This window comes from Emydura macquarii, unplaced genomic scaffold (assembly GCF_026122565.2).
Source record: "Emydura macquarii macquarii isolate MOO-44397 ecotype Brisbane River unplaced genomic scaffold, CSIRO-AGI_Emac_v2 contig_1483, whole genome shotgun sequence".
Lineage (NCBI taxonomy): Eukaryota > Metazoa > Chordata > Testudines > Chelidae > Emydura > Emydura macquarii.
Window position 1 is genome coordinate 6,732,958 of NW_027131620.1, and position 25,093 is coordinate 6,758,050.

Sequence of the window (25,093 nt, forward strand, 5' to 3'; positions counted from 1 at the left end):
CAAAATCTATTCAATTCACTTTTTAAAAGAATATCTTCCCCCGCCACCCAAAACGTAGGTGGTGAACTAGTGACTTTCCTCAGGTTTTGGCACTCAGGAGTTCAGAAAGCTTATGCTGTGCAGCAGCTGTACCATTTCTGAGAGCTGTGTCTGTGTGACAAGTCAATGTTTAGACTGTCAGATGCTATTTACCATAACCTGTCTTAGAGCAGGAGTCTCTCTTCTCAATAATTGCAGATAAGTGGACTGTTCAGACTTACAACTGCTTAGCTGACCGAACTGATGGCGTTTCCACTTTATCTGTACTTGAAGTGCATGCATCAGTGCTACTGTACACTGTTGACATAGGCTTAAGGAAATTATGGTGGGTGATCATAGAAGCAGTCCATGGGAAGTGTTAGTTTAATAGCACTGTGTTGATGTGTATTTCCATTTATTGCAAGCTATTCATTAGTAGGGGGATGAGGCAGGTAGTGCTGGATATTTACCACCAGTTCAGAGAGCACCTTCAAATTACAGAGAAATTGGCTGTCTAACCTTTTTTGCAGTAAGAGCAGCAGCTGGCCAGTGACAGATTTTGTGTAGTCCTATAAATTTCCCCTGAATAAATGGTTTTACCATTTGGTTAGTTGAAATTAAACTTCAGTATCTACCCTGTATACCTTTCCCAAATAGTTAAAGCTGTGAAACTGTCAAGCTAAGCATGCCTGGAAATACCTGTTCTCCTTCTTAGAAATATCTTGGCTCTGCAGTTTTAGTCAGAGTTTAAAAATGCTTAGTACTCAGTCACACAAGCAAACATAATGAAATTCAGATTCTGTGACAAACATGAGGTATTTCTGATGAATACGGTTAACTATGTACTTATTGCCCTGAGCTAAAAACATTCTGCCATTCTTCAAATGTAGAGCTCTCAAAGTCCTACGTAGCTAATCTTTAGCTTCTAGCTATTATGTTTATGATCTATTGTAAACTACTACAGTATTACAGCTTTGCCTTCAGAAAGCAGAGGTTAAACTGAAGGTCTTTAATTATCATCTTAATTGTAAGCAAAGTAATTGTATTAAAGGGACACTAATCCCCAAAATCTGTGCCCTTTAACATGTTAGGGTGCGCTGATAGGCAACCTAAATATAGGGATTGCTAACATTTTTCATTATAAAAGATTCTGGTAACCTTTTCCTGAGAAGTTCTAACATATTCATTGTTTGCAGCAGACCTTTAAAATCCAGTAGGGGGAGAGACCATGGGCTAGAGAAGTGTTTTTTCTTTGTCCTGTGAAATTTCGTTCAGATTTGGGTGAGAGAGAAACTGGTGTTTTAAAAAATACTTGTGTGGCTTCTGTTCCTCTAGAAAGCTTTAACAACCCAAGATAATAACTGAGCTTAACATTCTAAGGCCTGGTTTATGGCAGCAGCAGCAGCACACATTGCACTGGGAGCTGCTGGCACAGTTGTGGGGGTAAGAGAGTTGGGCTGGACGCACTCCTCCTCAGACCCAGCACATGGTCACAGCAGCCCATCTCCACATATGGGAAAGCAACATTCTCCAGTTGTTCATTGAAGTGGACAGTCCTATGGCTTAAGTGGCAGAAGTCTATGTTGGAGGATTCAGAGTTTAAATGCTGCTTATGCTGCATGATGGGGAGATTGTGACAATTGTATAACCTTGTTTTTATCACTTCATTTAAAAAAGAAACCCTAGGAAATTGCGTTCTGAACAAGCTAAAAGAATATTTGGGTTGACAAGAAGGTCAAGTATTTGAAAACTGGGGAAATGTCAAAAGTACAATTGCCTGTGCAACCTTAATTCTTTCTAAATAACATCCTTTTAACATAATTTTGTAATGGAATGTATATTAAGCACTACTCTAAATATGCATCCCATCCTGAGGCCATAAGTTAATTGTTTTTCCAAAAAAAGTTGTATTTCTAAATGTAATCTGTTTTGCATCTTGAGTGATACAAATAATGTGACAATATGTGCCCATGCTTTGTGTGTGGGCAGGCCTACGTAGATGCTAATCAGGGCAAAGGGGGGTTTGAAGAGAAGGTTCTAACATTATCATGCCTTTGCACCAGTTCCTCTGAACAGCATCGGATGAATCTAAATAGCCTTTGTAAATCCCAGTTTTGCAAGAGCACTGATGCTCAGTGTTAGCCTCTGAGGAAACACTGGCTTCCAGCAAAAGGAGGCTTTTTAGGAGCTAGCAGGTGAAAGATTGTTGGTATCTGGACTTGAGTTTGAAAAGAACCAGGGCTAGTGGTGAGGCAAGACCTTGTGTTTGTGGGATTTAGAGGGTAGGGGATATTGGTTTATTGGAAAGGTGATGGGTATGTGTATAGAACTAAAATGAAAGCTCTTTGAGAGAAACACTTCTATGTAACACATTTTTTAGTCAACTGCTTGGAGATAGTGCAGTTCTATTATATTGGGTGCTTCTATTTTAATGAGGTGTGTGAATGAACAACCACTTATTCCACCAGTGGAGTGCATGTTGGCTTACACAGTAGTATATGCATATGAATTGTGTCTTTGGTAATCCAAAACAAATCTCCATGCTGGCAAATATGCATTTCACTAAAGTAGTATGTGCTTTCTTTATATTTTATTTTATTTCATTTCATATCCCTGCCACCTGACCATAACACTTCGCCCTTATAGCTGACCTGCTGCTGCTTGTTTTGATCAAATATTCCTCAATTCTGTGTCTTCAACACAGACCGATTGGATTATACAGTAGAGGAGGAGTCAGTCTGATGAGAATTTTCAGTTATGTGTATATATGGAAATTGGCAGAAATGGGAAAAGAAATGCAGAAAAAGCAAATGGCATTTTAATGGGGTCTTAGTGATAGGTTGTATCTCTGCCAGCATGTGATGATGGCTCTCTGAGGAATAGTTGGAATTCTCAGAACACTAGGCATGCTTTAGAGGAGTGCAGACACAACCATTTTGGTGGTTTTGTTATAACAGATGGCTTTCATAATACTTGCAAGGCGTTATTTAATCCTTGAATTGTCTAAACATTCTTAGCACCAAAACTGCATGATATATGAAGTGCAGTGAACCTTGAGATGTTATTTCTAAGCATTAGGCCGAATATAGTTGTGAAATAACATGGTCCTGTTAGAGTAACGCACTTGACCAGTGTTCACTGTAACTTTTTTTCCCTGTATGTGGAAAAAATGATTGCCAGAGCTTAAGTATAAAACCTTTTGAGGCATAGTGTCTCACATTCCCTTACCTCTCATTCCACCCACTCCCACTTAGTCTACCTTTTTGTTATTGTTCCTTCTTATTCCTTCCATATCACTCAAATATCCCCCAGAATGGGGGATAAATGGTCCCCTCTGGAACTGTCTGCATCTGGGATAGGGGAAGCCCCTGCCCCTGCCTCAGCTTTCATAGATTTTAAGTCGAAAAGGGACCACTGTGATCATCTAGTTTGACCACTCATATAGGCCATAGAACAGGGGTGGCCAACCGATCAGAGACGAAGAGCCCAAAAATAGCTATAGATACCGATAGATAGCTATAGAGCCACATTTACCTTACCCTCTGCCTAAAATTCGTGCTGATCCGTCAGTTTTGGCGGCAGCTGGTCAATTTCACATTTGAAAATAAAAACTTTTTTTGGCGCCCCATACAATGCGTGGAATCGCATTTCTATGAGCAAAGAGCGGCATGCGGCTCGCAAGCCGCGGGTTGGCCACCCCTGCCATAGAACTTCTCCAGAATAATTCCTATAGCAGATCTTTTAGAAAACCATCCAATCTTGATTTAAAAATCATCAGTGATGAAAAATCCACCACGGCCTTTGGTAAATTGTTTTGAACACATCGCCATTACTAAGAATGCAGGTGAAGTAATCTGAATCCTAGTGAGGTCCTGTTTTGAGGTATGGTTAGTTATGGTTTTTAAAAAGCTTTTGACGAAGAAAAACGCTATGTAAGTGCTGATTCAGTTAATCTGTTTGAATTTTTCATGGTTTCTATAAACTAGAGAGGAAACGTAACCTAAAAGAGGTCAGAGGGAGAACATACATAAAAACACAAAAGGGTTGCACTTTTGAAACCCAAGTCTCTCTAAGTTGCACCCTGAAAATCTGCATGTGCACAGCTACTTGCACATGCAATTGACAGGTCTGCATGTTCAAACAGGTACTTGAGGATAGGTCTGAATGCAGCTTCTAAGATGTTTTAATAGACCCAGAACATTGCAATTGGCACTCCATATTCTTCCTTTGTTCACCCCTGAGCTCTTGTTGTGGGGAAGCGCACAGCTATTCAGTCTTTTTTTACCCATCTTTTACTTGTGTATGCCAGAATACTGTAGAAGGTGTTGGCAACCTGTCATCTAAAACAAATTTAAAAGTAAATTATTATGAGTGGATTATTGGATTACAACACAAATTGAACTGTGAGGGCTCAGTTGTGCTCTCTGACTTCTTGCACATGCTTATGCAGTATGTTTATATATTCTGAGGTGGGCAGCATTTTGAGCCATCTGACAGAAAGCAGGCTTGATCCCTAAACAGCCTATGCTTTTAGGGAGGCATATTGTGCCTCTTGGGACAAGTGGTTTTAAATGTAATGTTAAAATGGAGATTTGGATTTACTGTATAGTAAGGAATTATGTTAAACTACAAAAATGCTGGGAGAAAATTATATCTAACAGTTGAAACTGTTGAAAGGGAATTCAAACTCTCCCCTAGATCAAAGGATAGTTCTCCTGCATGCCCCTCCTGAAGAGGACTCTTTCAAGAATTTCTGTATATTCTTTATTTTACGGTTGTATGCATTACTCACCAATGGAAATCTGAAACTCTTTTAAGACCACATCAATCTTTTCTGAAGATTCACAGTGTGCAGTCAATGGAAAAACAGATGTATGCACTAAGAAATAGGACTTTTTAAAAAAAGCTGGAATGGCTTGCAACATTCAGTAGCATAAACTGGACCATTCTTTTCAGTGCATTCCCAGTGGCCTCACTCTTGAATCAGGATCTGCTCCTATGGACCCTTGTAGAGTCCCGTTGACTTACGTGGGAATCTGCAAATGTGCAGGGGTCTTCAGTTTGATAGTTGTAGTAGGAATTTCAGATATTCCCTGTAAACTTATTTAAAAAAAAAAAGTGTGTGTGAAAACCAAGAGACATTATTTGTTTTGCTTGCTTATTGTGTGTCTAGTAAATCTTTCAGATTGTTACATTAAACAAGCCGCACAAACACCCACTTCTACAGTGGTTATGAATGCAATGCAAATTTAAGTACTTGAGCAGCTTATACCTATCTACCTGGTATTTAGAATATCCTGCTGAGTGATGTCTATTATGCAGAGACCAGAGAAGTTTTCTTATCTACTGTACATGCCACAGTCAGATGAAAGTTCAGGACTGTACACTGAGGCTTAGCATATACAGAATTTAGCCTTAGCAGAGTATGCCTTTAGTTTTATTTTAAAATGCTAGATTTTGTGTTCTGTTGAGGCCTGGAAAGAAATCAGAGCAATTAGTTAAGACTTAGCGAGGAGGATATTTTGAAACATGAATTCTCTGCACTACAGATTACTTTTGCTGCACAAAACGTCCTACAAATGGGACATAATACTTTAAAATTAAATGCTATTTCACATGAGAAACATGAAATCTAATTTTAATAAAATATTAGCCCTTGACTTCACACTGCCATAATCCTGACCCACGTAGCTTACACCTGCTAGTTGTATGAATTGCTAAAAAACACACACACACACGACAAAAGCCTTGCTACTGACTTAGCCAACTGCATGTGTGGGTAGGTAGGTGCAAGCATGTGTGCATTGTGACATCCATTCCGGGAGGCTGGATGTGGTTCCCTTTGGAACCAATCAACATTGCACATCTATTTGGCCTGAGAGGGTGGTTAGGGAACAATGTCAAGGCTTGCTTTCTCAGCACTCTTGGATGCTGCTTTCAGAAAGAGTAATGGATTAAACTCTCAAACTGTATTCACTGCTTCTGGATCCACCAGCACAGCTTTTGTCTCCCCTTTTTGTTTTTGTGTGTACTCAGATGTATATGGGGGCATGCTCCCTGCAGGACTTATTCTGTGCCAGTGCTGAATACAAAGGAGCTCTTCTCCAACAGAAGCACAGAGTGAAACTAATGGGATCCTAGTGAGTTTGATTCCACTGCTTCTGCTTTTGAAGAGCTACAGTATGTGAGAGAGCACAGAATTCCCTTGCTGCTTGGAGCAGGAGGGAGAGCATAGGTAGGGGAAACTATTCTTCCTCTTTCTTTCCTTTTTTTTTTCCCCCTTCACCCCGCTATAGTATCAGACTTGTTCCCCCCTTTTTCTTTCTTGCTCTCTTCCCCTCCCCACAGGTGAAACCCCATGAAACTGGCAAGGATCCTGTTTAATGCATAAATTCTAGTAGCACTGGGAGACCTATTGTACCAGCTGCTGTACAAACTGTTTTGTTCTGCTGCAGTGGGAAACACTCTGTATATAAGGAGAGGTGCAAGCATGAGCTTCCCCATGAAATTCTGATGAGCCCATGATGAACTTGAGATCTTATGACCATTTTCCCAGTAAATATTTTGTAAAGATGTGAACTTTTTTAACAAGATAAAGCAAACATCAACTCCTCACACACGGTCAGAAAAAGAATGAGTAAAACATTTGTATAAAACAAAAGATAAAGCAGTAAAAAACAGCACGGGGAAGAGACAAGAAAACCTATTTATATAACATCACCAAAGATGCTGAAGCAGCTGTTAAAAAGGAGGTAGTAAAACGCTTTATCAGCGCAACAATGTTCTAACTGGTTAGTTTACATCAGCCCGAGGGACTGTTAAAGATAAACAAGGAAAGACCCTAAAAGAAAACAGAGTACTAAACAGACCAGTACAACCAGAAACTATTACTGATTTTGACCAAGAAATTAAATACCAGAGCTAGACATACTAACATCTCGCATCACAAACAAACAAATGAAAGATGCAATACAATAAAAAGTTTAAAACCTGAGAAAGCTGAAAGTGAGGACCAAGTTATTGGGGAAGTGTTGAAGTTTTGTGATAAGACCATTGACAAAAATCACTGCATTTTTCAACAAAGTGGGGAACCAGGAAAAGCCTCAAGAACAGTGGGAAAATGGCTTTATAGTCAAAATACCAAAGCAAGATGACCTAAGGTGACTGTAATAGATGGCAAAATGTTGTACTCCCTTTCAGTGATATGCAAAGTCTTCTGCAGAATAAAAGAAGTGGTTGAGGCAAAGCTAAAGGAAGAGCTGGCTGGATTTTGACCTGGAAGATCATGTGTCAACCACATTTTCACCCTAAGAATAATCATGGAAGAGAGCATTAAGTGGAAAAACCCACTCATTGTAAACTTCATACATTTTTTAAGAAAGCATTTCACAGCCTCCATTGCAGTTCACTTTGGAACATTTTTAAGTGTTATGATATGCCAACAAAAATAATTACCACCATCAAAGCTTGATACTGACGTACAGCATGCAGAGTTAAAGTAAACACAGATTTGAGGGAATGGTTTAACATTGACATCGGTGTCAAACAAGATGCATTCTTACCTCTCTTGTTTGGCTTTGCCATTGACTTCATTGTGAGAAAAAGTGTAAATGGATCCAACACAGGCATGGTTTAACAGTATAAGAGAAGATTTAGATTCTGCTGCTGATATAGCTCTTCTAAGTGACTGTTCGACCAACATGCGAAGACTGAAGACTGTCCAACATTGCAAGAAAAATAGGGTTAATAATCGATTACAAAAAAACAAATCTAATGAGAACTCCAACAACTCCCAACTCAAGCATTACGTTGGAAGGCAAAGGAATACGGGAGGTGAATCTATTCACATGCCTTGGCAGTAACATGCAAGCCTATGGGGATATCTGGAAGGAAATAATGTCATGAATTGTCAAGACAACAGCTGCATTCACCACCTTAAACATGATTTGGTCGTCAGAAATCTACAACTTAAAGACCAACATGTGAATCTTCAACTTAAATGTACCCACTCTTAAAATGAGAGGGAATGGGAGGAGAAGATGTGTTCCTGCTACTTTAAGCATAAGAGCTGAGAAGAGTTTGGTTTCCACCTTTTAATCTGTTCTTCACTAGCTTCTCTTCACGTCTCCAGTGACATCTTCCCTCCTTGCTCTGGTGAGTTGGGTGTAGATCTGAGCCACTAATTGTCTGCAGTGGCTAACCCAATCCTTGCTCTTGCCAGTAGCCACTTCATTTCTTCCTCCATCTCTTACTCTTTCATGGACAGAGTGTACTGGTCAGCCAGTCCCCCATCTTCCTTTCCACTCTGGGATTTGGTGGAAGCATTTTCACCTTCTTTTTCCCTGCAACCTTTGCTGGAGCCTTGCTTTGAGCAGAAAGACAGTTGGGGAGCCCTTGTTCAAAGCAAGGGTCCCAGCAGAGTAAGGACCCTACTTAACAGATGCAGTCAGCCTCTCTTTTCCTGTTAAGAGCATGAGGTAAAGGCTCTCTCAGGTCCTGTACGCATTCAGAAAAGGAGGGAACGCTCACTAATTGAAACTCAATGTCAAATTAAACTGAGGGTAATATTTACTTGGGTTTTTCTATACTTAAATGCTTTTTTGGCAAGGACACTTTATTTTAACTTACTCTCTAGTCACCTACATAAATAGGAGCAAACAGCTAGTTTCCCCTGATATGTAACTCAAATTTTATTTGCTTGAGCTGAAATTAATTTCTTTCGGAGTGCTGTACTTGCTGCATAAAATGTCAGCCCATATAGGTTTATGGATTAAATAACATGCATTGCTTGAGCTCCTAACTGACAGATTAGTGTGTCAAGCTGATAGTGCCCTTTCAGGTAGCATAAAATATTTGTAAACATGCTACAGTAAGTAGTCGGCTTTAAGACATCTTATTGGATAATTCTCTTTGGATTTAAATTGCACACAGCATTGGGAGCTCTATAAACTCCTCTAATTATAATCCTTTGAATTTCAGTTCATAAAGCTACAGGCCAGGAACTTCATCCTAGATAAATCAGCTTAGAACAGAATACATCATTTCAAATTTGGTTTAATCAGGCAGGACCTGACAGGTGGTCAACTCATCCATGTAATCCAAGGTTTCCTATTAAAACAGTGTCACCAATTCACACTATGATAATGGGTGTGGGAAACACAATAAAAAACAAGCTAACAAATTGCAAAATGTACTTTCACTTATTTTGACAACGGTAGAAAGTGTTACAGTACTATAGTATACTCTGTAAAATACATTGTTAAATATAACAATAGTAAAACTCTGCTGATAGGAAAATAAATCAATTTTAGATATTCATGAACCTGTCTTAGCATAGAATGTAGTGAGGTGGTATTTTATTAAATCTGCACAAATTTTGTGTGCGCAAATTATGGCATATATGGATTAGTAAAATTCTATGGCACCCTTATTTTGTTGGTTAATCAATCCATTGGAATATATCTTATCCAATGCCTCAAATTTCTAAAGGGAAAACAGTTTTCTGCTTTGGTAGAAAATCTTAACTCTGTAAATGGATTGAAGTTTCCTATTTACACACTGGGGTGTATTGTTGTGGTTCTGAGTATGGAGTGGGATTTTCCTATGCTGTAGTGTTTCTTGGTGTGATATGTCTTCCTGACCTCCTCAACTTCAAGAAACTGTAACTGTGGGAAGCACAGCTTTGTGGCATTCAGGAATGGGTAGTATTCCTGACACTTCATCAGTATGCAGGCAAAGCACATCATCAAGTTTCTGAGCTTGGAAGTGACAGAGAAGATGATTAATATAAATGTCTTTTTTCATTTCTGATCAAAATGCAATCTTTTAAAGTGAATCATCTAGACAGGTGCTTTCTCCATTCCTAACATTCTGACTCAAATGGACTGGGACTGATTATTTTACATAGGAAAAAATAAACTTCAGTTATGTTAGCTGACCCTAGAGTGAGATTTTGCTTTTTTCAATATTCAATGTGCCAAACAGCAAATAGCTCAGAGCAGGCCCTACCAACTGAAGTATGGGCTATGGGCAGAAGCCAGAGATGTGGAAGACTGAACCAAGCAAATCTGACTTGAAGTTCTTATTGTAGTGTCTAGTTTTATGCTCCTAGTGCAGAAGCAGGCTATCAGCAGATCTCTGATTTCCTGTGAATATACAGTCAAATTTCAGATAGAGAGTGTGTGAGGCCCTTCTCCTTACAAATACATCTAAACATCAGTGGACTTTTGGCTAATTTTTCCCAGAGCACTTTGCTTCACTATTATAGTGCTTCCTGTTGTCAGTGTCATGCTCTGCACAGGCTCTGAAAGTACATAAGAACGGCCATACTGGGTCAGACCAATGGTCCATCTAGCCCAGTATCCTGTCTTCCAACAGTGGCCAATGCCAGGTGCTTCAGAGGGAATGAACAGAACAGGTAATCTTCCCAGGTGGGCTGGCTGCTTCTTAACAGGTGGTTTTCCTCTTCTGACTGAAGGTTGGGCGTGGCACGTGGGACTAGCATTTGCTCCTCACCTACCCCTTGGACATGAATGTAAGTGGATAATCCAAAAGCGGACCTAAAACCTTTTTGTTCTACTCTAGCACAGCTAGTGATGGAGAATACCTCTTACCAGCATCCAAATAAATACATCCTGGAGATACTTGGACTGGCTGCTTCTAACCAACGTCTGTTGATGCTTTTAAAGACAATACTAAACTTGCTGAATATATCACATACACAAAACGAATGCAGTCCAGGAAACCTTGAATCCTCCCACAAAGTTCAGAGCAGTAGTACAGGTGCTATCTCCAGGAAGCTGGCACACGGATATTCTCGCTGTACTTCATAGTCCTAAAGAGTCCAGGTTACAAACCTTTCTAGAATAAAAAATAAACTTTCCTTCCTGGTGCCTGCCTTCTAAATGGGATTCATGCAGTCAAGCCAGGAGAACTTCTATTTGCTTATCCCCAGAAAGCAGTACTCCACACTTTCACCAAGGTGACTTTGGCCATGGCTTCGTACAGGCAGGGAGTCTGTCTACCTGGATTAATTGGCTAAACCAACGTTCTTTTATGGAGTCATCGCAAATGTGCATATATGAACACACACAGATTGCTGATTCTGTCTACCTCTCTGCAAGTTTTGATAGACCTGGAGAAAACCAAAGTAATGGGGGAAGAAGGGGCTAATAGTGTTTCATCCCCTTCTGATGGACTTGATGCCGTAGACCCTAATGCACGATCCTGTGATGTTTCCTAAGCTTAGGTCATGGGCTGAATTCCAGATCTGAGAACATTGCATCATGACTCATGTCCTTCTCAGCACATCAGGAATTGATACAGGTGTCCACATAAATCAATCTTAGATGATGTTGCATGCTGAAATACCACTGCAGTCCATGCTTGTGGCTGTGATGACGCCAAAATAATCATGAGTAGGATTGAAACTACATTTAAAAACAACTATAAAAATATTTTAAAACTGCAATATTAGCAGAAGACACTACAAGTGATCCATGCCCCATGGATGTAACAAGTTTCTAGCCATTTGACAGGCTGTTCCATTGAACGCTTGCAAATACCGTTGCTAACAATTCTAATTAGTGTTACATCTTCTCATTTGTAAACTACCTCCGTTCTTGTATACAGAGAGAGACTTTACTTTTCAGCTGTGTGCTTGCTTGAGCCTTGCTCTTTCCGGAGAACATCTGAAAACTCCACTAAGAGAAATTAAAGGACATGTCAGATTTGTTTTCTGGTGAAAATGTCAAGATCTGTATTGGTGAATAAGTCATTACATATTCCCAAACCATAACTAGTTAATCACATTTTCTTTTGACGGTTGCTTTTGGTGCCCATTACTGCCAAGGGAGAAAAATGCATACAATAATGTAGTTTTGTCTTGGGTCTCATGATGCTCTCTTACAAAAGGTAGATAAAATGGTAAATCATGATTATTTTTTTAAAACTGGGTTTCAGGAATATATGAAAGCATTCATTTTTCTAAATAACTTGGACAAAGTGGATGGATGCATTTTTATACTGAAGTGGAAACGGCTAATTGGAATTCTTACTACAGAAAATTGACTAATTTTAAAATCCGTATCCAATGGCTATCTTAATACGTAGGCAGAGCTGTGCCTGGAGAATTTCTCTGTGTACAGTTATTAAGAGTGTCACTTTTTTAACTTTATGTTCAGTTGGAAAAACTGGTAAGGTTTTAACTTAGAGGTGCAGAGATCTTCATCATAAAAGGTCTTTGCTTGCCATGCAAACTGCAGATCTTCTATTTGGACAAAAAGGAATGTATAGTCGCAACATTACATGATGATTTACTGCTTTAAAGTGTGACTACCCTCCTGGACTAACATTGTTTAGGCAGCTCTGGCAGTATCTTTAGAGGAGTTCAGAAAATGGGTAACTACAAGCATGGGAAGGAGAAAATAAGCATTTGTTTTCTTAATCTTTTTACTGTAACACTCTAAAGAATACATTTTTTACTTCCAAAATTAGGTGCCAGAAGTTAGACATCTAATGCCATATTTGGATGTATAAATGGGAATCTCAAGTAGGAGTAGGAAGGTTCTATTAGCTCTGTATTTGGCACTGGGTCTGACGGTTACTGGAATACTGTGTCCAGTTCTGGTGCCCACAATTCAAGAAGGATGTTGATAAATTGGAGAGAGTTCAGAGAAGAGCCACATGAATGATCCAAGGATTGGAAAAAAGGCTTTTTATAGCAATGGAATCAATTAACTAAATGTATTCAGCTTAGCAAACAGAAGGTTAAAAGGTGATTTTTATTACAGTCGGTAAGTACCTACGTAGGAAACAAAAATTTGATAACTGGTTCTTCAGTCTAGCAGACAGGTATAACAAAATCCAGTGGCTGGAAGCTGAAGATAGACAAATGCAGACAGGAAACATTTTTAACAGTGAGGGTAACCAGGGGCTGTGATGGCATCTCTGTTACTGGCAATTTTAAAATCAATATTGGATGTCTTTCTAAAACATATGCTTTAGTTCAAACAAGAATAATTTAGCGAAGTCCTGTTGTACGGGAGCTCAGACTAGATGTTCACAGTAGTCCTTTCTGGCCTTATCTATGAATCTGTTTAGGCACCCGAATAATAAAACAAGCTGACTTTTTTTGTCTTTCAATTTTGACCTTTAGTCTTTTTTTTTTCCAGTTTATTTACCAATGTGTGTAGCTGCTTATTTTTTAAGTGCTTGATGGAATTCCTAGAAGGACACTAATGGAAAATGCTTAGTCAGTAAAATCCAGCTATTCAAGATAGTATCTAGCTTTGTATTTCAAAGTACAGAATTTGTATTGATTAAAGAGAGACAGCTGCTGTTTAACATAAACACAGCTGTAATTTTGTTTCCTCTGGGATATAGGGATATTTGCTTATTTTTAAAGAAACTTCATTGTCTTTCTGTCTTTAAAATATTACCAATTTTTTTTAAAACCAAAGCCCCCTTACTTGTCTGGTACATTCTTTAAACTGACTTCTACTGATATAATTAATCCATTTCTGACTCAGCATGGTAACAGAATTGACAGACACCTGTCAAGAAAAGCAGAGAAGAAAAACTCATGAGTACACATGGTGTTCCTGGCTACCAAGACAAAGGGAGAAGATGTAGAATATTACTAGTGTAGTAGTGATGTACTATTACTTGGAGATGGATTCTTAGTGCTGGCTGGATCTGAACACATCTTTCTTATGGAAGCTTTAGTAGATCTACATTTTCACCAGTTAATGAATGATCAATCTGTTCCTCTGGGCAAGGTCTATTTTCTACACACTAATGTGATACACCATTAATGTTACACCAACTCAGTTTCTTGTGGATTTTTTGCCCCCATGTCTTCCATTTTAGGCATCTACATGGGCACAAAGTACCCCAAGCTTCCTCTTTAATAGCCCTTTCTATAGTTTTCTTAAAGTACTTCTGTTGCTTTTATTGAGCCAGAACTGTTTAAAAAGGTTTTTTAGTTTGTCCAAACTTGTATTACAGGAAAAGGAACTAGTCCTATTTTCTGAATTAAGAAAAGCACACATGCTATAAGATTTATTCCACCCTCCTACTCCAAGAAGAGGGTTTTTCCCACACCTCTCATTGAGTTTTTAAACTTGTATTTCAAAGTTTCTTGAATTCTTGAAAAGCAGGCAAGCTTTTCTGTTCTACAGAGTATAACAACTATTTTGGTTAGTCAAATGACCTCTTTGTTAAGACAGCAAGCTTCTTAAAAAGATGAAACCTTTTACTTAGTATAAACTGCTTGCTTTGGGAACTCTAAAGTTCTTGGCCTCTTTAAAAGTTTAAAGATGCTGAGGTTTGAATATTTCAGCTATCTTTTGTGAGAAGTACGATATCTTAAGACTTCATAGATCTCTGTTGCAGTTTCTGATCTCAAAGGCCTTGAACTAATATTGTTCACTCTTCCTGGTGTTGTACATTTTTACAGAAGGCGTTTTATCTCCCAGCGCTGCTCTCTAGAATTTTTAGAAGACATAGTGGAATGTGCCAGTGTACGAAGGTACTTTTTCAAAAGCAGCATTAATCTTAACTCGTTGCATGCAAGTCCTCTCCTCCCTCCACCCTCCTCAAAGCTGAATATCTGAGGTCCTGCATGCTAGTGCCGCCATCTGATCATAAGAACACCTACATCTTTGCTTCAGATCACTTAATGACTCTTTTTAATTGCAGAACCAAGCACATATCGGGATCTCCAAGACACAAAAGCTTGAAGAAGATGCACTTCATCAAGAATATGAGACAATATGATACAAGGAATAGCAGGTAATGTTTTATATTCACTTGGGGTCTGACTCTGACACCCTTACTCACATGAAGTAGGACTTAACTCATGTGAGTAGTCTGAGTTCAGCTGGGCTCTCTGCGTGAATGAGTATCAGTTGACATGAATAAGGCTGGCAGATTTGGGTCACAAGTAATTAGCACACATGGATGTTGATGTCCGAGAAGTAGGCTGGCTTATCCAAAGATTTGATTCTTGGACACTGTGGTAAATAGGATGTTCATTTGAAATATACTGAAGGGAAAATTAGATTTCATAAAATCAGTATATACATCTGTTTCTAAGTGTAAAATGTATCCATACAAATTTGCCTGCTAAGATATGTGAGGGTAAAAGCAGTGTAGCAAGTGAGATGGCCAACGTGGCGCCTCAGATAGTAGAGTAGTGAGAGACTTGGGGGAATTGTTTGGATTGGAAAAGAACACGGTGACTTTTGCCTTCCTCTTCAGCATGGGGCATGGGTCACTTGCTCTTGAAGTCTTTAAGCATGATTTGAGGACTTCAGTAACTCAGTCGTAGGTTAGGGGTCTATTACAGGAGTGGGTGGGTGAGTTTCTATGGCCTGCATTGTGCAGGAGTTCAGACTAGATCATCATAATGGTCCCTTCTGATCTTAAAGACTATGAGTTCTTGAAGTGGAGAGAATGAATGCAAAAAAAAATCTGATAGTTTATCTGTGAAACTTGAGTAAACTCTACAGTTCTACTTACTTCTATTTAATAGTTTTAATACTAGACTTTAGTCCTTGGCTTCAGCTAATTAGAGAAGTGTATGCTCCAGGGAATAGGAATGGAAGTCTGGAAACTTGAGTTCTACTTCTGGCTGTTCCATCCATCAGTTTGTTATGTGACCTTGTGCACTATGAGAACTGGGGAAGAAAAGTGTTTTATGTAGAAGCTTAAGTATCCCCTATCAGTAGAACCATAGAAATGTGGGGTTGGAAGGGACTTCAGGAGGTCATCTAGTCCAGCCCCCTGCACAGAGGTAGGACCAAGTATACCTATTCCATCCCTGACAAGTATTTGTCCAACCTGTTCTTAAACCCCCCCAATGACAGGGATTCCACACCTTCCATTGGAAGCCTATTCCAGTGCTTGCCTATCTTTACAGTTAGAAAGATTTTCCTAATATCTAATCTAAATCTCCCATTTAAGCCCTAAATTAAGCCCATTTAACTTCTAGTCCTACCTTCAGTGAGAACAGTTGATCACCGTCCTTTTTATAACAGACCTTAACACAGGGGTTCTCAAACTGGGGGTCAGGACCGCTCAAGCGGTCAGAAGGCTATTATGAGGGGGGTCGTGAGCTGGCAGCCCCCACGCATGCCGTGGCTGCGGTTATCGGCCCCGGGCATGGCTGACAGCTAGAGCCCTTCAGAGTTGGGTGGCGGGAGAGCACTGGCTGCTTCCCGGGTACTCTGAAGGCAGCCCCACCCACAGCAGCAGTGCAGAAGTAAGGGTGGCATGGTATGGGGGGGGGGTGCCCTGGCATGGGAGGGGTTGTCACTTTTGGGAGGGGGGGTCGTCACAGCCTGAAATATTTTCAAAAGGAATCCCAGAAAAAAAGTGAGAGAACCCCAATATTGGTCTTTTCTCAAGACTAAACATGCCAGTTTTTTAACCTTCTAGCATTTTTGTTGTTCTCTGGACTCTCTTCAGTTTGCCCCCATATTTCTTAGTGTGGTGCCCAGAACTGGACATTATACTCCAGCTGAGGCCTCACCAGTGCCAAACAGAGTGGGGGAATAGCCTCCTGGCATACGTACAACACTCCTGTTAATATAGCTCAGAATATTAGCCTTTTTCACAAGTGCATCACACTGTTCACTCATTCAGTTTGTGATCCACTATCCCCCCTATCCTTTTGAGCAGTACTACCCCCTAGCTTTTATTTCCTATTTTGTATGTCTGCATTTGATTTTTTTTTCTCCTTCCTAAGTGTAGTACTCTTTATTTCATCTTGTTGATTTCATTTCTATTCCTGTTCTCCAAAGTGCTTGCAATCCTTTCCAGCATGATGTCATCTATGCATTTTATAAGCATATACCCTCCACTGTATTATCCAAATCGTTATTGACTATTACCAGACCCAAGACAGACCCCACTAGATACATTCCACCAGTTTGACAGTGAATCATTGATAACTACTCTTTGAGTACGGTCTTTCAACCAGTTGTGCACCCACTTTATAGTAATTTCATCTAGACTACATTTCCCTAATTGGCTTAGGAGAATATCACGCGGGACTGTGTCAAAAAACCTTACAAAAATCAAGATATATATAACACATACTGCTTCCTCCCATCCACTAGGCGAGTAACCCAGTCAAAAGAGGAAAATTTAGGTTGGTTCGGCATGATTTGTTCTCAACAAATCTGTGTTGGCTATTACTTTTAGTGCCTCATGGTTGCTAGAGAGGGTGGGAAAGGCCTGTTGTGCAAAGCTTTATGTGAGGAGTGGGTAACCAAGTTTGTAATATTTAAAAACTGGACACTCCAGCAAAAGTGCCAGAATCTCCCCTGCCTTGCCCTTCCTCCATTCACTTCTCTTCCTCCTTCCCTCCGTTGCTCACTGCACTTCCCCTCTCCCCCCTCATGCCCCGGATTGTGAGGGATTTGCCTGTGGAGCTAGGGTTGGGAGCTGCAGCCGCCCGACTCAGCTAGGAGGTGGCCCCAGCTGAGTAAGGGCAGGGTCATCACCCACACTAGCACTTCTCCCGTCCACAGTAACTGAACTTTTGGTGTCCAGTCAGTAGATCTGACCAGGCACCTGGCCACCCTATGTGAGGATGGATTGTTTCCTGACAACAGCAGGTGCTTGGATAGGTTCTGAATTATAGGCTTTCTACCACTACCTCGACATGCATGCCTACAAATGTTGTTCACAAAATTAACTTTCTATTTTACAAGTCCAGTGACTGACTCATACTGCTAGTCACTTTTTAAAAAAATGACTGGGACTTCATCTGAGCAACTGCAAGATGGGAGTCACTCTTGGCTCTACTGAGAACTTTATACACCTGCATTTGATCTTGTGGAGCCTCAGCCTTATACGAATACCCTTTGGTTTCATGGTGCTTTCTTAATATAAACTCCACAACCATGCTAGGTTCTTTAGAGAAGCCATTTAAGAAAAACCTCATGTGCACACTACATAGGAAACTTTACAGGGTTGCTAGCGAGGCTGTGATGTTTCATAGCTGGAGCAAACTTTTATCTTTTCTCATCTGCTTTCAGGATAGTATTAATCTGTGCTAAACGAACCTTATGTGTGGCTTTTTCTATCCTGCCTTATGGGGAGAGCTTACGAATCAGGTGAGTCTGTATTTTTAACTTGCCATCTGCACTGTTCTGTGGAAGTGTTCAGTCTGTTACCATATAGAACAGCCTAATTTATGAAATGAGCTAGCCTCGTAAGTGAGTGTAGCTGTAGTATACCATAGCCTATTTTGGTATACCCTGAAACAAAGGAAAATGCATATTTTAAATGTGCTTACTAATGCATGTACAAAATTGCAGTGCACTAATTGAGTAGTAAACTAAAATATAAAAAACAAATTGATTCAATGTCAATTAAAGTACTCAACCAGACTTACCATAGAGAGTCAGTTAACACCCCCTCATCCCCTGAATTTTTCAGCCAAAAGTCCATGCGTAGTAAAGTGTAAAAATATAATTAGGCAGGCCAAAAAAGAGTTTGAAGAGCAGCTAGCAAAAGACATACACAAAGTAACAGCAAAAATGTACAGTACAGCAGAAGCAGAAAGCCTGTCAAACAATCACTGGGGCCACTGGACGATCGAGGTGCTAAAGGAGCATTCAAGGAAGACAAGGCCTTGCAGAGAAGCTAAATGAATTGTTTGCAGTGCTCGTCACAGCACAGGAAGCGAGGGAGATTCCCACACTTATGCCATTCTTTTTAGGTGACAAATCTGAGGAGCTGTCCCAGATTGAAGTGTCAGTAAAAGGGGTTTTGGAAAAAACTGATACATTAAACAATAGTAAGTTACCAGGACCAGATGGTATTCACCAAGAGTTCTGAAGGAACTTAGATATGAAATTGCAGAACTACTAACTGTGGTATATAACCTATCACTTCCATCAGCCTCTATACCAGATGACTGGTGGATAGCTAATGTGATGCCAATATTTGTTAAAGGTTTTTTCCCTTTATTTTGTGAGCAGGGCATTTGCTGCCACCTTGGCCAGCTGTTACCAACATCAAACAACTTGAATTGGAAAGTTTCAGTACTTTATTAAGTTAAAGGGAATGGAAACTGCCAGTCCTAATAAGGATAACTCCATTGGATTGGTCATCCTTGCCCACCTTATTGCACTGTTTGCAGTTGATTCTCTTCAAGATTTTGAGGTAGTGCTCAGTACCCTAGCAGCTTTTTTCAGCTCTAAGTGTAAAAATAATTAACAGTATGATCAAAATATTTTTTAAAAGTGGCAAATAGTCACATATAAGGAACAATAATGAGGAGAACTAGAGGAAAATCCACGTAGGAATCTCTTGTGAGTTTTGAGTTAGCTCTGTGGACATTTGACTTACACATGCTGTACAGAAAATATTGCATTTACTTTTAATTCATCTTTGCTAAAACAATTGTGTTGTCACTTGTGTCCTGTGCATAACTTATGGAAGAAGGAAACGGATGTTTAGTGGTGGAAGTTGTATTGTATGCAAACATACTTTCTATAAAAATAGGCAATGGGAAACATTTCTCTCACTTGATGGGAAAGCAACAAGGTTGCTTGGAAGAGCTGGATTCTATAGCTGGCTGCTAGAGTACCACTTCTTTCAGCTTTTCCTTGTAAGATGATGATGGTTTACCAAAATACAGTACCTTTTTTTGGGGGGTGGAGTGGGTAGCAATGTGGAATATTTTTGTTGCTAAAGTAAGTTCTGCTAGAAATTCCTATTTAGTCAGTGTGTTTTACAGTCGAAGTGTAACTGAAAGGCGAGCTGATAGTTTAGGGAAACTAGTAATGTAAAACATGTTTGCTGCCTGGGTTTGCTACTTAAAACTTGTACATTTGTTAGTACAGTATGGGTTGGACGCTTGTGTAGAAAGATTACATATGGCTCAGTTTAAATGATAGGAAGGATAATAGTACAAGTTGAATTAAAAATAACCATTTGCTATCCTCTCTGTTAGATTTTTCTCTAGTTAAGTACATTTTGAGTAGGGTATTTAAAAATTAATGCTTGCTTGAAAAGGGAGATGTACAAAGTGGAAATCTTTTCCTGTAGTGTTAATGTTGGAGCTATGGCATGTTTAATGTTTACTGTATAGGAAGCTAGACTTGTAATGCAGTTTCTTCTAGTACACTATGGTATCCATCTTCATTTACAGTGATCTAAAAACGGAAGGACAGAAACAGCGACATCCTTCTGGTGGTGTTTCAGTCTCTTCAGAGATGGTTCTTGGATTGGAAGGAGTGGAACTTGGAGCTGATGGCAAGGTAAGGAAATACTTTCTTTTGTAGAGGCCACCATTCTGATGAATGGAGCTGCAGGTGGAGTAGAGGACTGAAGATTGGTGGGTCTAAGTGTATTTCCCTTCTCTGTCATTATATGACCATGAGGCAGAGAAATTAAGTGACTTGACTTATTTGCCCATCTGTAAAATAAGGCTTCCACCTTTCAGAGGTGTTGAGGCTTAAATTATTGTCTGTAAAGCACTTTGAGTTCCTTTCATGAGAGGTGGCCCAGGAGGTGGAGAAGAAGCTCCTACTCCATGTGGAACCGATGGGCTACAGGGGTCATGCTGGTTCTGGTGAGACTGGTGGGGAGACCTATGTCCAGTTCATTTTCCCCCACTGCTGGGAAGCTGTCTGCTCCTGGGGTTCCCAGAGCAGTGCACTGATGCTGCTGTTTTGCTGCAGATATGGGCCCAGCCTTAGATTAGAATATTCATGTTCACTTATTAGGCATGCTGCCAAAATTCTGCTGACAGTGCAAGTGGTGAAAGAGAAATAGTGACTCCTCAGACATTTATATTTCTGCCAAACCTGAATGAAATTTAATGGGACAAAGAAGCAGCACTTCTGTGGCCCCCTGCTTTCTCCCTGCTGAATTTCCAAAGGCCTGCTGCAAACAAAGGAGGCTACTCAAAAACAGTTTTCACTTTTTTATAATGGACAGTGTTAGACAGCCTAAACAGAGAGGTCATTCACAGCTCCTCCTATAATTACTAACACATGTTGTCTTTTTCAGGTTGTGTCCTATGCAAAGTTCTTGTATCCAACCAATGCCCTTGTTGGCCGCAAAATTGATAATCATGGTGCTGTTCCTCCATGTCGATCCAGTGCTTCACGGAGTCTTACTGGGTCGAGATATAAAACTGTAACAGCTAAAACAATACCAGCAGGAACAGAAATGGGTAAAAACGCTATACAGTTTTGTATTGCTTGCATGAAAGGGAAACCTCAATGCCCTCTTTCTTTGTAAGATGGGAGGAATAAATTTGCCTGGAACATGACTTTAGATCACTGTAGGAACTGAAGGCTGTCCGCAGAAAGCACTTTAGGAAGGATTTGATAAAGCTGAAAATTCTTCAGGGGGCCATTCCATAAAGCTGTGGCCAGAGACTAGTGAAGGAACCAAATGAGTAACTAGAGATAACTAAGCACAAAGGAGTAAAAAGCTCAGAGGAGATAAGGGCTGCACGACAAAACAGCAATGATCTTCAGAATTCCTATTTCATTACCTGTTTCTGTGTAATCAGTTTAGTTATGTTTCCTGTCAGGAGAGTCAACACTAGGCTTTGTAAAGGATAGATTATTTTCCCCTGAACTCTTTTTAAGAACTACTTGTACACTTGGAATACATGAAATATAAGGAAGAACTCTCCCTTGCCCTTCCAGCATCATAACTGGGCCTAAGCTAAATGGACACTGATAAGTGACTTTCTTAAATTCAGACTAAACAACATAGACTTCATGTGTTCAACTGCTTGGCCAAAGGATTTTATTTTTAAGGGTATAAACTAATGCATTTTGTTAGCGCCAGCTGTGAGGAGGTGCTGGTGCTATTTTCACATGTGCAAGTTTGGTCATGCTAGGGGTGGGTAAGGGAATAAACTTCTGCACAATTAAAGAGTAAGAGATCTAGTCACAATTTTGCTCAAAATAGAGAGAAAAATTATTGGAGGATCAGCTTCCCTAATGTAGCAGCATCTAAATTATCCAATGCTAATATATAAGTGACATCTTACCTACAGAAGATGTTTCCAGTTTCCCTTTCTCAGCAACTAACCTAACACTCCAACCCACCAGCTCTTGCTGTACAAACTGGGAACCAATATACTTTAAAGTGCTTCAGTGTCAAAATGGCGACTGTAAAAATGGCACACCTTATTCATCAGATCTGCTGCCTGTACTTACTTCACAAAACAAATGTGTTCTTTTTATTCATACTGTAGAGTCAATACAGCTTTGTGGAAGTGAGCTGGGTTCTGTTGCAGCTCATGAATCAATGATTCTAAATGCAGAATCTTATCACGTGATAATGCATGAGCTAGCAAGAACTCGGTTGAACTTTCAGATCCAGATGGAAGGCTGCATGACTAGCAATTGGTGTCCCTCTTTCTGCTTTCAGAAAGAGCACATTTGGAACCACTGAAAGATATAACTGTGGAAATCTGTGATACTATTTTTAGTCACTTTTCAGATTATAATCACACTTGAAAACAATATAATTCTAATGAGAGAACATAAAATAGACTTTTGTATCTCTGAGCAACCTATGTAACCACTTTACTCTTGCCCTCCACTAAACTAGAATCTCCAATGTTGTGCCATTTCTGGCATCCTTACACAACACCCTCAAATAGCATCTTTTACAAAAATAACTTTGTCAGACCGTTACCTCTTCTGCTTGAGTGTTCCAGGTGTGTCCAGGTAGAAGGAACCTGCTGTGCTGCTAATGTACCAGAAGTGTTCTCTAACAGTCTGCTGACTTCAATGGAACATAAATAGCATGACAATAGAACACCAGGTGCAGCAGAAGGGCAGCGGAGCCAAAATAACTGGATGCTTTTAACTCAGCAGTGTAAGGACTAATGATAAAAACAGCCAGCTGACTCCCCTCCCCCACCCAGTATACTATATACTCATCTCCTTTCTAAATGTAGAGATGGGACCAAATTCTTTCTTATGCTCCAGCTCCTTTATTGCCACTCTGTGGAAGTGGCCTCTGCAGAATAATCTTGGTGTAAAATGTACCTAGATAGCGAGAGTTCTCTTCTCTTCTGTCTCCACTATGCCCTTACCATAGAATAAATAGGAAGGAAAGGATGTGGCCAGAGTTTTGTGCACTCCAGCTATGCTCATCTGGTGTAATAGTCACTACGAGGTTGTTACAAGCCAGCACAACAAAGAGTACCTCCAAGGCTGCTCAAAGTGCCAGGCAAGTCCTTGGTTGAGCCAGAATATGGGAGGTGCAAAGGGAAATCCTGATCCCTTTAAAATCTTTGACTTTGACATGGGAGATTAGGTTGTCTTCTTACTAGAACACTGGTAATATCCATGGACTGAATATTTTTCAATTGAGATCATGGGGTATCATAATATTTAAAAACAATATACAAGTGCCTCATCCTCCTTTTCAGTCTACATTATGAATGAGTTCTTGGTTCATGGTATATCTTGTATGCTCTCTCACATGCTGTATATCACATACAATGCATTAATATTTTTCAACAGCAAACAATTGCAAACACATACTATGCTTATTAAAAAAGCACTTGCTTTTTGTCTCCTGTTGTTGTCCCCACCTTCCAAGTACTGTCTTTGTAGTCAATGCCTATTACACACTGTAACGTCTCCTGGAGTATGAGTAGGTGACCTGCAGCTTCAGACTTTGCAGATCCAAGAATTTGAGGCATTCAGTAGTATAGTTAAATGAACTTTCTCCTCCCATTTGTAGATTGCCTCTAATCTTAGGGATTCTTGATGCATATCTTTCTTAAAACTCATTTTCTTTTTTTTTATTTTACGATTCATGCTGTACTCACTTCTCCCATTCTTCTAGGAAACGAAGTTGGTGAGTCCGCAGAGTATAATCCAAATCTCCTGGATGATCCTCAGTGGCCCTGTGGAAAACACAAGCGTGTTCTCATCTTTGCATCTTACATGGTAACAAGTTGGTATATTTTAACTGAGCAGCTGTCAGGCTCTTTGCGCATACCTTCGCAGCGCATGGATGCTCAGTGTCAGTAAAGAACTACCTTGGATCAAATGTGCCCTCTTTATTGAGTGCTTATTGGGAAAACTATAAATGGACATAACTGTGCATTGAACTTGAATGCTACTGATTTAGAGAGCAGTGCTAAACACTACATTAGTAATAGATTACTAGAGCGCTCTAAGGATCTTCTGTCCTCAGGGAGATTAAACTTCTGTCTGGAATTCTAGGGTGATGGCCCAGATAAGTGTAGACTCTATTGTAGTGAATATGTAAGGGATGCATGTTCATTAGTGTATAAATTAGTTAATGTATTCCTAAACAGTATTATGGACAAAGACACATTTTAAAGATGTTGCAGCAAAAGCTTGTTTGTTAGAACTGTGTGGAAATGACTGGATATCAATAATTTAGAACAATGTTTTCTCTGTTCTTTATAACCGTTGATCAGTGGCAGCTACAAAAAGTTAATTTTATGAGCCTCTGGGATTAATTTATGCACAGCTACTTTGCTTAACACATTAAAGCAGTTAGTCTTCCTGACATTTTGTTCCAGAAGTGAACTCTATTTTATTAAATCTGAAGGTACTTGAGAGCATGGAAATATTGCAGAACAATGGCTGCAGGATTGTTGATGTCTGTTCCCAGGAATTCTGTCAGCTGGAGCTGTAGATTCCCTGCCATTGTTCACACAAGAAATTTGATTGAAGGCAACAAGACTGTACTTGGCCCATTTGGGAACTGTAGTTTAGTCCATGACTCAGAATTAGGGTTTCTTCATTTTGCCACACTTTGGCCCCTTTATTTATTTTTTTCAAAGCATCACAGTGAGATTAGGATTACTACAGTTTTCCCTTGACATGGCCTTATTTCAACTGTTTGTCTAGCAGTTACTCTACTTTGCTATTTTTTATGGCTGATGTAATGCTGATGTTGGTAACAGCAGGTTACCACTCTTAAGGCCAGAAGGTTTGCTTTACCCTGCACAAATTTTCTTTTGCACTTCTTTGTCATGAAACCACACAGCCCTGCTCACACATCTTCATTGACCCTGAATGCTTTGAGGAAGAAG

At 39.8% G+C, this 25,093-nt stretch overlaps 1 protein-coding gene across 1 annotated transcript in view; it reads left to right on the top strand.

Moving 5' to 3' along the window:
* CABLES2 (Cdk5 and Abl enzyme substrate 2) overlaps nt 1–25,093 on the top strand; it is a 37,721-nt gene that overhangs the window by 6,293 nt on the left and 6,335 nt on the right. The window contains exons 2-7 of the mRNA XM_067554547.1: nt 14,477–14,548; nt 14,719–14,811; nt 18,066–18,143; nt 20,189–20,297; nt 21,052–21,217; nt 23,869–23,972. Of these exons, the coding sequence (XP_067410648.1) occupies nt 14,477–14,548; nt 14,719–14,811; nt 18,066–18,143; nt 20,189–20,297; nt 21,052–21,217; nt 23,869–23,972 (622 nt within the window). The remainder of the gene's footprint in view (nt 1–14,476; nt 14,549–14,718; nt 14,812–18,065; nt 18,144–20,188; nt 20,298–21,051; nt 21,218–23,868; nt 23,973–25,093) is intronic.